This window comes from Zootermopsis nevadensis, unplaced genomic scaffold, assembly GCF_977971745.1.
Source record: "Zootermopsis nevadensis isolate Lab colony 2312 unplaced genomic scaffold, Znev_1.0 Znev_ptg000022l, whole genome shotgun sequence".
NCBI classification, from domain to species: Eukaryota; Metazoa; Arthropoda; class Insecta; order Blattodea; family Termopsidae; genus Zootermopsis; species Zootermopsis nevadensis.
In genome coordinates, this window is record NW_028259154.1 from 21523368 (window position 1) to 21540003 (window position 16636).

Sequence of the window (16636 nt, forward strand, 5' to 3'; positions counted from 1 at the left end):
CCATTACAGTAATTTCTACTGTTTGATCAATTAGTCCTTACAAATTGCTACAGTTTCCTGATAATTTCACGAAATTATAGCAATTTCTTCCTGTCTACTAATAAAGGTCTTAGAGAAGATTTCCTTACCAGGCCTCAAATTTTCCCACGGAGCAGAGTATTTTAACTGCAACGAACTTAATTTTCCCCTCGTTTTCCTTCCAGTTTTGCTGTAGCTGTTAATTGGCTCGCCATATCATTAACCGTGCCTGGCGTGATGCATAGATAAATTGCGAAGGGGTGGCTGTTATAGAACAAATGCAATTCGTCACGGGAAATAATTACCATATTTAAGCAGCGAGGAGTCACAGATGACTTGGAACGCTGGGGATCGATCACTGATAAATGGAAACCACTACGCGGTAAAAAGAGACAGTCTACATTATATTTGAGATTTATTCCAGACGTAAAAGTAATTTGTTTTAAAAGTCCTTTAATATCCATAAATAAATACGAAATACTCTCTTTCTTACAGGGTAAAGCACATCTAGATAATTCAATCCACAATATCTGTGTTACAATTAGCTGCTGTTAAAGAGCACTGCATTGTGAATGAACTTATTACATCGTCAAGTTTCACTTCGTAAGTTTCTGCGACAGTCGTCCCTGTAAATTTACACATGGCCCAGAATACAAGACACGGGTGGCAATGCCGTCAATATTTTTTATAACTTTGTGGAAAGTTACACTGAATGAAGAGAGGAATACATACGTACATTGGTTTCGGGCGTGACAGAAATAGATGTTTCTAGATGTAGGCTGATATGCTTCTCGTATCACATTCTTATTTCCACAGCATAAATTATCTGTAAATCGCTCCTCCCCGATTCTTTCTGTCTGCGAAATCTAGAGGGTGATTCCTAGACTTTCAGTCACTGTCACTGTATTTGGGATCACAATCACAGACTGAAGCTAATTTCAAGAAATTAAAGCCATATTAATTTCTGCGAATATTTTCTAACATTCGGTTATGAAATTTATATCTTACAGTCTCCAATGCAAAACCCTAATGACTAAAATAAACAATACTATAAATATAAACTTTGTGTTGTGCGTAAAAGAACATTATATCTCACTGACGGAATGTCATTGACAGTATTTGAAACCCAAGTTCCGGGGAGAATAATAAGACCTGAGGTGAAATGAAATGTGATTAGAAATAAATACATAATGAAGAGCTTCATAATTTTTACTTCTGGGCAAACGAACAAGGCCGGGGGAGGGGGGGAGACCAGGAAGTACATCTAACACGTATAAGGGGCGTTGGTAATCACCACAAGACTGCACGACGTCACAATCCATAAAACAACCCACTGTTTGACCCTAGACCTGGCAAAACATTGTCTCTGTTGAGTTGCGTGTGACTAAACTCCCTGATCCGAATGCGGACATAAATATTAGATTAATGTTGTTAAATGATTTATGTGAGAGCCGCGAGTCGAAATCATTTCAAAGAATTCTATAAAATATTTACATTTAAAATCCCTTCTTGGAATTCTATTAGGGAGCAGCATGTGTCCGGCAGACCGTCTCGTCTCATATTCGGACAACCGATATCATACACATTACTTTACCGACTGCCTTTCCAATTATGGTTTTAGTGTGTTGTAAGTTTAAAATCGAGAATAAGGTGTCATGCTTGTCGATTTTATCCTTAAACACGACTTCAAATGGGTTTGAGAGGCACAGCGTGTTTCACACTTGGAACACTATGGCAGACAATCAAACCAATACCACACATAACCAAGGGGAAGCCACATTAGGCAGGATGTGACTAGAGAATGGGGCATGATGCATGTGCATACCATATCTGAATTCCGTGAAATTACCTCCATGTTTCATGTCAAACAGCCAGCAAATCGAAAAAGTTAATAAGCCACGAACGTAAGTCACAGAAGAATCTTACGACACAAATTCAGTTGAAAGTTTCCATGCGATTGGAGAATAATAACGAAAACTACAAATTAATATTAAACGAAATTAATAATGCACAGACCTTTGTGTTAAAAGTAACCAGTAGCAGAAACGTAAGCGTTTTAAAGCTGTTAAATACATCCTAAAAATTTTGTACCATCGCCAAGTCTGTATTTTTAGCCTCTTTCTTTACTGACAGACGTAACGATTGGTTGCCTAACCTAATTCGACTAATGCCTTATCTGGATCGCTCCTCTTCGCAAAATGATCTTTTGTGATAGGTAAGAAGGGCTTAAGTCAACTGGAATTACATTTGAATTAAGCGTTTATTTTCCAGCACCAAGTTTATAACATAACTGAATTGGAAAATATGTTATTTTTGTGTCCTGGGAGCACATAGTATTTACGTGTTCCAAAATTCAAACAAAAAATGTCTATCAAACATTATTTTTTTTCATATTTATAATGTATTACAAAAGTTGTATTGCATGAACTTAATTATAATTCTTGTTTAGTGTCTAAATGAAACTGAGTGATCAAGACTTGCTTATATTTTACAATGAAACAATAATAATCACGTATTCTTGGTGTAGGTAAGATGAAATTATCGTAAGTTATTTCGACTATGTAATAAATACAGCGGTTATTTTGTGCAGAATAATATGTGCTTTGAGATAAAACAAAGATGCGAAAAGAAGACTTTATATATTGTCTTACCATACGACGTATATGGTTTCCCAGCAACAACCAGATAAACAGGACAGAAGAGATAAGGGTGAGAGAATGGTTTTATAGTACAGATAAGTGAAGTTGCAAACATTTAATACGTAAAATAAAAAATCACTGCCTCTATTAATAACAGTTTTAAGCTTGTTCTGACACACCAAATTCATCAAACTCTCCAGTTCTGTGACAGCACCCAACTACAGCTTTAGATCGGGCGAGTGACCGAAAAATGACCATAATTTCTGATAATGCTACACGTGTCCGTTTATGCTGGAAGCTGGCTTGTTTCCCTGTAGATTGGGTAGGTTTCTACCCTGTTTCCACCCTATAGCACTCACATACGAAGAGTCACTACCGAACCATCAGGCAGTGCTATCTGAAGTCCGCTCTGTATGAAACCAATTTGGCAGGGAGGTTATCTACGTTATTTAAATTAACAGACGGCTTCCGGGATGAAACTGAAGTTATCAAAACGTGTAATTTGTACGCAAGGAGTTTTAAATCTATATATATATATATATATATATATATATATATACACAATACACGAAGGAGAGTTTGCAACAGGAAGGAAAGACGAGACCAATAAATAACGTAGAGTAGGAAGGAAAAAGTAAGTAATAGGAAAAATGAAGGAACAAAAAAAAAGAGTGAAAATAACGAAAATGAAACAAAATCAGAAAAGGAGGACAAAGCAAACATTAAGGAATGGAGGAAGGGAGAAAAATAAATTCATGAACGAATATATGAGGGAAAGAGAAGGAATAAATAAAAATATTTAAATAGAGGAAAGAAAGAGAAAGGAAAGGCGTTCTATCAACTTTTGTCCTGTGGTTTCTACACATGCTGATTCTAAACAGCTGACTGGCAATGACCACAGAGATTCCTACCTGCGCTGCTACCATTCCTTCGCGAAGTCTGAGCAAATCGGTGTGAGACCAAGAGCTGCGGGACCATGGAGACATTTCCCGTAGGTCTTCCGCAAACCGGAAATTTACGAGCTGATTCTTTATGAATTTCCGGATGTTCCAGGGAAGATCGTTGTGTCTTGAAAAAGAAGAAACACAATTTGTTATTGAGCTGGTACCTTGAATGGAGAATATTCGTCTGTAGTTGACATGCGTGACAATAAAACGAACGCTCTGCGGGGGAAAATCGCGTCATTCCATCCGTTGAAAGACGAGTAGAAGTTATGCAAGTTTATCTGGAAATCCTGTAATCGTGGAAAATATGTTTACTACTTTACACTTTGATTACGAAGCTGTATTCTGGTATGTGACGCCCTGATGTTGGAGGCAGGAGGCACCACTAAAATTGTGGTGAACGTCTACCAGTTTACATGGTGCAGCATATCAGGAGACAGCAATCTTCATACTCGCCGCAATAAGAATTTGATATCTCACCAGGTTTGACTTTCCTACAATCGTGTCGCAGCCACTGGTTGCCTATTACTGCTCCTGAAGGCATTCCTATGAACAACACTTCTCAGGTTCCCCTATACGATCTAAAATAAGTCGATTAAGTAAAGTTTTCTATTGTTTTCAATAGTAAAGAAGGGGCACAGGAAATTAAAGAGAATATCTGTGCCTTTCTGTCCTCTGTCGTGCGTCAGTTGTCATCAGCAAAGACGGCCTGCTGCTTGCGATGGTCACTAGGTGTGGTTTCTCCTGGGGCCAATTGACCTGCCAGCCGACCTCTCTCTACATCGGCAAATCCCTTTCCTAAGTCAGGCCTACTTGTAAACTACAGGCATCCTAAAAATATGTATACACAGTGTTAACGTATGTAATAGTTGTGTGTATACAAACTTTTGGGGCATTCTGTATATATTCACGAATGTTTGATATTTGCAAGCGTGAATCTTCTCACGTCCGTTTACATGCCATCATGATCCTGTGTTAGTTACGTCAATAAATTATCTAAATGTCTCTTACTCATTCCGTAACACAAAGATCTTGAATACAATTCCGATGAGTCGCTGCTGTTTGGATAATTAATAATGTTGTATACATATCTGGACCCAAGAAATACGAATGGAGAGTACACGATAATCGATTTACTCGTCGCCATGATTTTGGAGGTAACAACCACCACTGAAACGTCGCTAAACTTCTACCACAGTACAACTCTGAAAAGCACACTATCTTCTTTGTAAATACTTGTTAGAATTTTTCTTCCTTCGAAGGTCAGCTGCTCAAGAAAATTTTCGCTTCTATGCAACCCATCATTCGATCCTATACTATACTAGGCGACTCCAGTTTCCACCATCACACGCTGTTTCTACAAGACCGATTTTCACATCTTCTTCCAATCTTCACCTTGTTTTACCTCGGTTTCCAAGTGGCATTATATTTTGAACCTATCACACAAAAACTTCGGCTACAGTGGTGAAAATTAAATTGGCAGACACTGTCCCTTCTCAGTTTGTTGGGGCTTCATTTTTTCTTCATCTGTACCGTCTACACATCCCGACATCGCAATGAAACTGACTGTCGCTTTCCTCACTTAGAAAGGAACCCTAGAGTGAGTTCTAGGTGGTAGCCTATGGAAGTAGAGCCAACTATTCAGCTGTCGACAATATTGAACAATGAATAACCAGCCATCTCTAGTGGTTTAACTTGATATTGGAAACGAATTCGTTATATTCCCTCACCAGGATCACGACAGCTTAATGGGATACCTGACCAATATATTATATCTGAGTATGACTGAGAGTTTTATACATGGAACATGAGAGTCCTGGCGTTAGTGATCGGAGTACAAATGCGTTTCTCTCTTTTCCTACATTACGTTGTTTGGTGGATGTTGATGCATAAAACTTATAAACCCGGACCTCACTTAAAAGGGACTGTGTACAAAAGTGTCTTAAATTATTAACCTACAACGTTACTGAACTTATATTCATGTTCTGGTTTCGACTCTAGAATGATACATGCAGAGAGGAAAATAAATAAACAGAAACAGAATCAACGAACTCGAGAAAGAGCAGAAAATAGACACAGACAAGTAGATTGATACATACATATATACGTTACATACACATACATAAAGGGACTGATACACAAACAGATACATATATTATACAGGCCTACATGCAGAGAGAACATCAGATAAATCTACAGATACACACATACACGCATGCATGAATAGATGCTCATACGTACATGGATAGATAGATAGATAGATAGATAGATAGATAGATAGAGAAATGTTAAGTAAAAGATGACACAAATTATGTTTGACAACGTTTTTACGAAAGAATGAGAAATAGACGGTACAACGGGTTTTTAAATAAGACCCATATAATATAAATCGTACCACAACTTTTTATAGCACAGAGTAACGTTGCTGTTATGATTCACTTATTTGAAATGAACACTTGGCAGCCTAGTGATTCGTATTCGCAAGTGTCTTCACGCCTGTCTTAAGGGAAGTTAAGTTTAGCTAAAGCAGAAGACTCAGAAGGTTAGGCGAAACTTACAAATCGTTTCATTTCTTCTTTTATATGGCGAAAACGATTATAATAAGCACACTCAACAGGATAATAAAAGTAGGTGAACAATAGCTTTACTCATAGGACGTAGAAAGAACGGACGATGAGTTTCTTAACGTACCTACTAAAAGTTTCAACAAGTTAAAGCATGACTTAAATTATACAAGCATGGGCCGTCAATTTTGACAGTGACAAATGAGATTTTGCATAATGGATTATATTCTTGCATTACGTTTTACTAGTTTACCAAATGTTCTCTGTAAAATATTTCTTTTCATATTTTGCATACAGTAACTTTTAGTCTCTTCACTGTTGACTCAATGTGGAAGCATCAAGCTTCAAGCTCTTATTAACCTTCATTTTAGAAAATGATTAAGTTCGATTTGAAATTTGTGTAAATTTAAGGCTATGTTGGAATCCCAATAAGAAATTTAATCGATATTCACCGAACAGTTACCAGGATAACACAGGCGTACATACAGAAACAACTTCAGAACTGTGCGTTTATTTTAGATACAATTCATCTTGAAATATTTCAATTCAGTACACACCTTATTTAATTCTGACTGATTTTAATAATATTCTCTGATCTACGGTAACGTCTCTTGAAGTGGCTTAAGATTTCCGGGCCTAAAATTGTGCGTGTATTTCGCATATGTCCCATGCATGTTATGCGACGGGCCAAACTCATCCCCTTCCATTCTATTGGCCTAATATTTGACGACAAGTGCACATTCTCATTCTTGCGTAATTTTACCAAGACATCTATCACTTCCTGTCCCAAACAGTCCAAATATTTCCCTCAGCAATTTGTTCTACAGCATCCTTCTTATCTAAGTTATTCTATAAAGATGAGGGACCAAGCTTTACAACTTCTTAAATCAACAAACAAAATTACTGTTCTTTGTGCCCTGATATAATTATCACATTTTTAAACAAGAGACAGGAAGATCAAATAATCAGACCCTTTGGAAACAAATGAATAAAAGTACAACGATAAATTACAAAGTTTAGTTTTACGTCACACAACTGTCGACATACTAAGAAAAATTGGAAATAAACATTTACCTGCCTCTAAGATTTCCCTGGAGTCTGTTTGCGTCTTTACCAACAAGAATCTTCTTTCTTTGGCTCTTAGCCTGATTGTTTTACACCGCGTCGTCCCAAATTATTATGTGAACGAAGGCCTAACACCCAGCCATAATAAATCTGCTTCCGGTAATGTACCTAATCTCTTAATTAAGATGTTTACTAAACGCCTTCTTGCTTTTCCTGACCTCACAATGAACTTTGAATAGTTTCTGCGCGCCCAAATATCGATTTACAATAACACTATTTTGCTTCTCTAAGCCACCGCAAGACTCCAGGTTTTATAACTATCTGAACATTTATTTTTTTTGCGGTAAACTAGGATCCGTGTCCTGCCACCGGAAACACATCCCGCCCATCTGAAGCTGCCATCTTTCTTAAACGTATGATAGTCACCACGATCCGTTGATAACAGACTGAGAGAATGGAGACGCGCATTATTTGATGTTTTGGTTGTTATGACAACATACTCACGTGAAACTCAGAAACAGGATAGCCTCACTATGAGGCCACAATATTCTCATCCAGCCTCCATACATGGCAACCAAGTATGGATTTCTTTCTCCTGGATTTATTTGTGTGTTCGTAATTTAATTAACGAAGCAGTAACTAAGAATATATAAGTAAGACTTGAGGTTCTCACAGCGGTGAGTATGAAGATATCACATCGTAGTACATGAGGATTAATGAAGATGGAATCGAAAAGGTTATCGAAGGTAATGTTCGCGGCTTCATTTAAGGCAGTATGACAAAATTTCCCGGGTAGACTGTAGAAAAGCATGAGTACCCGGTCTCCGGCCTAAAATTTTGAACCAGGACATCCTGTTTACGCAGCAGGGGAGATGATAAATCGGCTGAGACATTCGGTTTTTGCCTCTTAGAAAAAAGAAAAGATAAAATCTTTTCCAGTCACTGATGTTTCTCCGAAAATTCTGAAATCTGTGCCTGCGCAAACGTTTATGACAAAAAATTAAGTTTTGCAAGACACACACCGTTCAGTGCTACAGAACTCTTTAAAACAAGGGTGAATCGAAATATTAGACTTTGCCATAATTTGAAACGTGTCTCCGTTCACTGAGCATTGACATCACTTCATTTAACAGCGCAGAACTTTATGAGTCGATTTAGGAAGTATTAACGTTTCTCCTTTCCTGATGAATCTATTCAATAAAAGATATTACAGTATCTGCGCAATATAGAAGTGACAACCGTCCTGTTATGTTTAAAAGTTCGACCGCTTTATTCAAACTGACTAACTGAGCTTTTTATTATCACAACGGATTATAAATTCAATGCCTGTACCAGCCTCAAAATACTCGTTTCAAGGTCTCCTTGAACTTCCTATTACTTATCATGCGGTGGCTTTATAGCTCTACGTTTCCTTAAGCTACGTGTCCTCACCATTGAACCTAGAGAGCTTTCTATCCCTTTCTGTACGTAGCGATATCTCTAAATTATCGACCTCAGTTTTGTCAAGTATTTTATCATTTCGTTCTGTACATGTGTGAATCTTGACATTTACTTAAGGCCATAAGAGTTTAAGAGTGTCTGAGTACAGAGTATAAGAGAAGGAGCGAGAGTGCAGATGAGAATGTTTGGGTTCAAGAGGGAGGAAGTAACAGCAGGAATGAGGATGATGCATAATGAGGAGCTTCACAATTAGCGGTGGTGATGAGTGCCATATGGGCCTTCATTCCCTTTTGTCTGCAAAAGCACTTCACAAACTGCAACGGCTTTCGGTATAGTACGATCACACTGCAACTTACTGGGCGAATTTGGTTCTCATGTAGACTGCCCTTTAAGATACTTGCTTTAAATAAGCAAAGACATTCATTTGTTGAATACGGAATACTTAACGCTATGACAGCCACCTGAAGAATTTTGATACAACCTGTACATAAATTTATTTGTAATTTTTGTATTTCTAATCCATTTCCAGCTCTTACCGTCGCCTGTAGTTGTATCGGCTATTGAAATGTAATGGCCACAAAACTGCAAATTAAATGTGTCTGACTCTGCCAGATATTTAGTCCTTCAGTCAAGCATAACAACCAGTCAGCCGCGCAGTAATTTAGTAAATAAGTCACTCAGTTAACAACTAATTTGGTTAATAAGTCATTACGTAACATAAATAGTATTTACTGACTTGTTTGTTTATTACATGTTTATATCGGGCACGACAGCTGTCGATTAGATCGTCAGGCTTTGAGTCATTCTGTCAGAGATTGTGTTGTACAGTCCCTTCACGCCTCAATTAATTCTACCAATCACTCATTAGTTTAATCAACCAGGCAATCAATCACTCCCTCAGACAACTAGCAACTATTATGTCAGATATTAATTCATTTAGCCATTCAACCATTCCATCGTTATTCACGCATTCATTAGTCAGCCAGTCAGCAATCAGGCCACTCGTTCGTTCGGTGAGTCAGCCACTCAACCAGCCAGCTAGCCATTCATTCATTGTCACCCTGTTAACCAGTCAATAGGTTACTCAGAGCGCCCCTGAAATTCCTGCACCCCCTACATCACTTGACGCGCGGCGCATGAGAAATGAGTCTCTGAAGAGCGCAACAGTGCGACAGTGCGACAGAGACGTAACCCACTTTCAGAAATTACGCAAGTTCCAGGAGCAGGGACTTCATTTTATTACCAGCGTTTTAAGTTCTCGCATCCCACCTCATACTTGTCTGCCTGCAAGCTGAGACCTGAATATATGTTAGGCTCGCAAGATCTTGAGTATCGTATTCTGAAGGCGTCTTCAAAATGATATTTAATTACACTAGTAAAAGGTTCGAAATACATTACTCAGACTTTCATACTCGTTCCACGTGCCAAAAATAAAAGTTTGTGGAAGTCAAGCGGTTATTTCTAGGGACAGCGACGAACGGAGTAATAACTACTGAAGCTCAGATGGCGAGACGACTGGAAATTGGTCAGACTGCCACTCTGCAGATCTGCCATTTTGGCAACTAGGAAATATAATGAAGAAAATTAATTTTTATATTTTGATTTCGCGTAGGGAATATGTGCTTTTATGTTCCCTGACCGTTATCAGTATTGTACTGATAATGTTATAAACTGCCTGAGTATTATTCAACCCTTCATCGCTCTGGAATTTCTAAATGCAGTCTTTTAACATCATACAGTTTCATTGGAAACTCCAGATCACAATTCAAAACATTTTCCATACGTTTTATATTATAGTCTCCTGAGCTGTGAAAATGCTTATTCTCGTAGGTTTTTGCCAAATGCCAGAGGAAAATGCTACCTCCATCTTCAGGGAAGAAGATGGATTCATTATGTTCCTCCGACTTGTTGGTAACCACCTACAAGGCAAAAGAGTGTAAAAACTCGAAAGACCATAATCCGAACTTTCATCACTGTGAAAATCTCAGATCTAGAATTCTAGTTAGTATCTCCCCACACTGGAAACATTTCAAGGAACGTTTATGTCAGAACCTGTTATTAGACTGAGAAGTTTCTGAACTCACCCGTCTACAAGGGGAACCTCGTGCAATATTCTGCGCACTGTGTCCAGTCGGGCCTCGAGTTGTTGTCCAAGCCCGACTCGGCCCGCCTGTACCTGTAGCAAGAGCAGCCACAGGACAGCTAGGCGCATGCTCGGGCCGCAAGCGTCTCCTGTAATAAGTACAAAACATTATGTTATTCGTTTTACCAAAGTGCTCGGAAATTCCATCTGGAAGTGCCTCTTTGTGAATTATGTTGTTCAGTTCGATGCTGAAGGGCAATCAAAACTCCTTCCTGGTTATTCTGAGTGGATGAATGAATGGGGTGTTATGAACTTGGTCGGATTATTCAAAGTGCAGAGGAGACAAGGGGTCTGATGGAAGCCACTTGTTAGCGTCTCAGACGCCGAGAACAACGCTCCTTCCCCATACATAGCCTTTGATCCCACTACAAAACTTTACACACCAGGACATATCCATTATGCACTTAAACCGAGATTATTAATAAAAAAAATTATTTTAATTTTAATCTCATACGTTTATAGCACTTAGTAGTTCTCAATCAAATTACGATTTCATATTGGAAAAGGAATTACATGTTAATAATAACCAACACATGATAAACAGATAAGACCACGGAGAACTGTAATGTACAATCTACAAAAGCTACCACTTCTTCACAGTCAAAGAACTCCACAAGATAAGTTCCAAGTGAGTTTATTGCTAATACTGATAAGTATCCTGGGGCAGTAACTAAGTTCAAAGTTCAAGGACTTTCTTAGAAAGTTGATAGTTGATCTTCTGGTAAAGAAATGCCTCTTATTCGAAGAAGCACAAAAAATCATTACCGTGGTCACAAAAGCCCGCCATTAGATCCTACCCTGAGCCAATTAAGTACCGTCCGCTCGTTCATACCCTACTTTTCAGCGATACATTCTAATATTAGGGCTACATTCCTATATATAGCTAGGTCTCCAAAGATTCTTTCCTCACTTGAGACTTTCCAACTGAGGTTTTGTATAAGTTTCCCCATTTACTCTGCATTCTCGCCCACTGCAACCTCATTCATTCAATCACACTAAAAATATTAAGGGCAAACTACGAATCATGAAATGTCTCAATTCGTAATTTTCTCCCCTCTGTCACTTTCTCTTTAATTTGTTCACAAGTTCAGACTGAGTTATAGATTTTATAAATTTAAAAATACACAGATTTTAATGTAATTATCGTAATTTAGACCTCAGTATCGTGTTCAAAAACAGATATCAGTTTTATTCGTTTTAAAAAAATTACTTTGGTTTGGTTATCTTTATGAAAATCTCTCACGGCACCTTCATGTTTCAAGGAACACAGTTTAGGAACCACTACCATAATAAAAGATGTATTGTACCAGAGGCACTCCGACCTAATTGCCGGCAAGGAACGAAAGCACACTGGTACAGACAGCAGCGTATTGTAAGGACTATAGAGACATCACTTTCTGTGTGATGACAATTACACTTCCCATTATTATACGTAACTGAAACATCGCTAGACGCATGCTGATGAAACAGTAATTAAAGTATGGTAATGCGTCATAATGCTTTCGCATTCTCCAACTTCGTCTGAGCTTCGTTCTTCACGCATGCGCATCGCATTGCTACAACGCAACGGTGGCACAGACAAAGGTCGGGTCGGAGTGCTCTGGCTTTATTTGAAAACTTTACACTGACAGCGAAATCAGAGTATCTATGGAAATTAACATCTAAATACTTATCCACCTGACCAGATGTTTACCTTTGCAGCTACGTATAGAAAAAATATTAAGTTAAGATATGGTTAACTGTAAACATATTACCTCTGTATAAATACATTTAGCCAACTAGCTATACATTTAAGCAATAAGGGTATAAATTCGGAAATATGTGAGCTTTGCTGATATATGCCAATATCAGAATACTAAGTCTTATAATGCGATCCGAATGGGTGTCATGTTTTGAAGGTCTTTCCAGACTTTCGTTAGTATCGTGACTTCAGTTTCACTGGTATTTCAGAAAGCCAGCTACATCCAAACCAGAAAGATAATTTCTTTAAAGTGTAAAACATCAAGGTAGTGATTTATGGATACATCCCTGAAATGCAAAGGATATTTTAGTGGTGCCGGACAGTGACCGCTATGTGTAATCACCAGACTTTTCACTAAGACACCAAGCTTAAAAAGTGATGATTTATGTGCTCATCTAATCCCAGAATGCCCAAAAGGACAAACCGGAGCATAATAGTACAAGAATCTAGCAGCGATTACTGAATGTTTTTAAACAGAATTTGTAGTTAGAGGCCAAACTGCCATGGGGATGATTTATGGGTTCATCAAACCCCAGTCTCCCTACATAAAGGGCAGGATAACAGATGGATGGTTAGGTTAGCAGGTCTTGGGTTAAGCAGTTAGTAGTAACAGATTTAATGCACCGAAATCCTCTCGTCATTGTTGAGAGTAGTGACGTGGCTAGTCGGCCTCGAGGATTATAGTGCATTTATTAGCATCGAAAAGCTTCAGATCTCATGTGATTTGTTTAATCGTTTCCATACTTCGAACGTGTTTAAACTATCATACTTGTGTGCGTAGCACAGTCAGTGAAACCACTCATCATCTTAGCCCTAGATAACTGTCAGAAATATAAATACAGGCTTCTAAATGCATAAAAAGTGTAAACCATTTTCATTTATTTGCATATACCCTCAAGTACCAGTTAGGATGAATAACGTACTCATGTGAAAAGTCTGTAAAAGAAAAGAAATGATATTACATCAATAAAGACACGGCCGTTATGAATTATTTCAGGAGATACCCATAAAATATTTCGTATGTCTACAAAACGTATACTATTTGAAGTTATCACAAAGAGTTCTAGGCCCTAAAGTATTGGGTTTCGCATAAATGTACTATATAAATGATCAAAACTTAGCATTTATCTCCCTGAAACCTGTAATATCTCGGCGTCAATGAGACGAGGAGAGGGAGAGGACGATAAGAGTGTCTCTCAAGTCCTCAGTCCGCGTGACAACGACTTAATCAAGGTATCCTCTAACTGGGACTTCCTGCGGTAATTGCTTTCACCCGTTCGGAGTTGCGGCGATGTCATGACAAAGAAGTCGGCTATCAGCACTACCCCTTCCTGTCTCTCAATGAACAGAACCCACAGAATCGGCTTCGTTCCCCGTTTCTGCTGATCCCAGGGCGGTCATATTGCTATCACTCGGCAGCAGATATAAAGCGCTGCAGTCTGAGCAGTGTCCGCCTTTTTCGTATTTCAAATGTTAAGGTCGCTTCTGTGTTTGAACATCGCACCGTAAGGGAGCGCAAAGTTCCTAGCACTGTAGACCTCGATACGTGGTGACCTCAACACCTCGGCCGAATATGCACCAGCGAAATATTTTTCGGAATCCATGCGATAGCGATGGGTGGGCTCTGTTCAAATGAAAATTATTTTGCTATAAGAACTTGTGCACTGATCGATTTGGTTGGTATGTTCATTATGTCACGTCACTGTATCAGATACATATTTAAAATACCATTTAATTCAAAAATAAGTTTATAATATACGCTTAACTAGAAAAAAGACGGGAGTGAAAGCAGTCGTGGCCTATTCCATAGTTATATTACACAATTTCCGTAGATGGTCTCTGGAAAATAGTTTAAACTAAGCAGATTCAATTCCACAGGTTGTATAGCGTCTGTTGGTATCCGAAGATCAATAGCAGGTAAGGATGTGGATGGAATCGTGTCCTGTTCGAAGATCCTATACCGGCATTCACCTCGAAAGGTTGACGCACATTACAAAAAAACATGACTCAAGATGTCCGAGAACCAAAAGAAATCGAAAAATAGTACCTGGTGAATGATTGCAGGCTTAGCGCATTACTGTAACTAATTTTCTCAATAATAGAGTGACGTATATTACCTATACAAAGCCATTAGTGGGTTTGAAGTGCCATGCTGATAATAAAGAAAAGAATAATGAAACGTAATTCCATAGTGAGATTTGAGGTTCTCATGGCGGAGAAGGTAACGAGTCATTATGAACATTTTCGTAATACGCGTAATATGTCTTGGAGAAAATTCATGACAAAATAAGGCGTTAATTTAATTTATAAATTGCACACAACCTAAGTTATTCACCTCGCTTATTGTATGTTCTTACAATGACATCAAGAATTTTTTTGTGTTGTATTATGTTGTTATATTCAGTTAATTCATGGCGCCTTAGTGAGTGTCTTACATTCACTCTGACAAGTCAGGACACGGTATCTGCCATACAGAAACAGCAAATAAATTGCACTTTTGAAATATTCGTTTATTGCGTCATTCGCGGAAAGAAAAGTGCACGAAAGGGGAATAAGAATGTCCTTATTGCGAGAGAACGGCCGAAACACAAATACACAAGCACACGTGAACAAAGCCAGGAACACAAGTCTCTATCTATATGTGATTAATGTAAACTAAAACTGTTCTTTTAAAATAAAGTTTTAATAAAACGATCCGCAATTTGTATGAAGTAATTTACTTGAAATATCGGAAATATTTCGTCCGTTGTATATGTTCAGGTTAGTTGGTCTTCTAAACATCCTTACAGTTCACGGCTGTTCCAAAACTGGGATCCATAAACAATTGTACTTTGAGGTAAACAATGGGAAACGATTTCAGTTTATGCGCTCTAAAACCTTATCTGTCCAACGGAGTTTCGCAACGGAGTTCATGTGTCTACAGTGCTGTGAACATTACAACGGAGAGATAAAGCTGTTTCTGTAGTGGCAACACAAGACTTCCAACTATATAGCGGACAAATAACATGAACATATATTGATATTCGTTACACAGACAGACACACATTTAGGATAAAAATAAGCCAAAACATTTTAAGTTATCTCACCCTTGTTATGGGACGACAGAGGACTCTCATGTGAGGCCGCAGTGTAACAGAGTGACGTGTAAAATGTAACAGACTCCAAAAGGTTCTCTTCCCCTCAGACTTCCCACACCTCTTGTCCCATCCATGCGTGCTACATGCCCCGCCCACCTCATTCTTCTCAACTTAATCACCCTGACAATACTGGGAGAGGAGTACAGATTTTTTAGCTCATCATTATGCAGTTTTCTCCAGACCCCATCGTCTTCTAACTTAGGCCCAAATATCCTCCTCAACACCCTGTTCTCAAACACCTGCAATCTATGTTCCTCCCTCCGAGTGAGAGACCATGTTTGGCACCCATACAAAACAACAGGCAAAATTATTGTTTTGTACACTTTAATTTTCAGGTTCTTAGAAATCAGACGGGAAGACAAAATATTCATTTGTTTGATTTCAATTTCCTGCACTGCCGCCATATTGGTATTATTGATGAAAATAAATTAAACAGCACAAATTTATGTTGCCAATATTGGCATGGGTTAACACCAATTTTAATGAAAATCAATTAATTTAACTAGCATTATAAGGGCGAAACTCTTGGATCCCTTAGTTGCACTTTGCCTGACTAATGCTTGTAATTGCGGTCCAGTTTAATCTGACGATCTAATGTCACCGGAAGCTCGTGAACTGTTCGCTTCTCAGCCGCCCCATCAGCTTCTTTCGGTCGTCCTATCCGAGCACCCGGCAGTAATATCGACAACCCTCTTGGCTCACAAAGAAAGGGGGACAAAAATTTAAGCGTTTTCCGGCCTCACAGTCTCCAATACAGCGACGCCGTTGAGTTACGTCTTCTGAAAAAAGTGCCGCTAATTTTTTGTGCTTCGAATGCAATGGCGTTTGAAAGCGGAAATATAGGGGAAGCAGACAGACGTCGCAGACAAAGCTCTCGGACGCTGCATTCTGAATAATCTTTCAGCCTGACGAAATACCGAAAATTTTCAGTGATGAAATCTGAAA

The 16636-nt window shown here is 38.5% G+C and overlaps 1 protein-coding gene across 5 annotated transcripts in view; it reads right to left on the reverse strand.

Annotated features, from left to right (window-relative positions):
- LOC110840498 (dipeptidase 1) overlaps nt 1–16636 on the reverse strand; it is a 254454-nt gene that overhangs the window by 53010 nt on the left and 184808 nt on the right. For all 5 annotated transcript variants that reach the window (XM_087353977.1, XM_087353974.1, XM_087353975.1 and 2 more), the window contains 2 exons: nt 10755–10902; nt 3569–3725 (listed from right to left, as the gene is read on the reverse strand). In XM_087353977.1, the coding sequence (XP_087210103.1) occupies nt 3569–3725; nt 10755–10902 (305 nt within the window). The remainder of the gene's footprint in view (nt 1–3568; nt 3726–10754; nt 10903–16636) is intronic.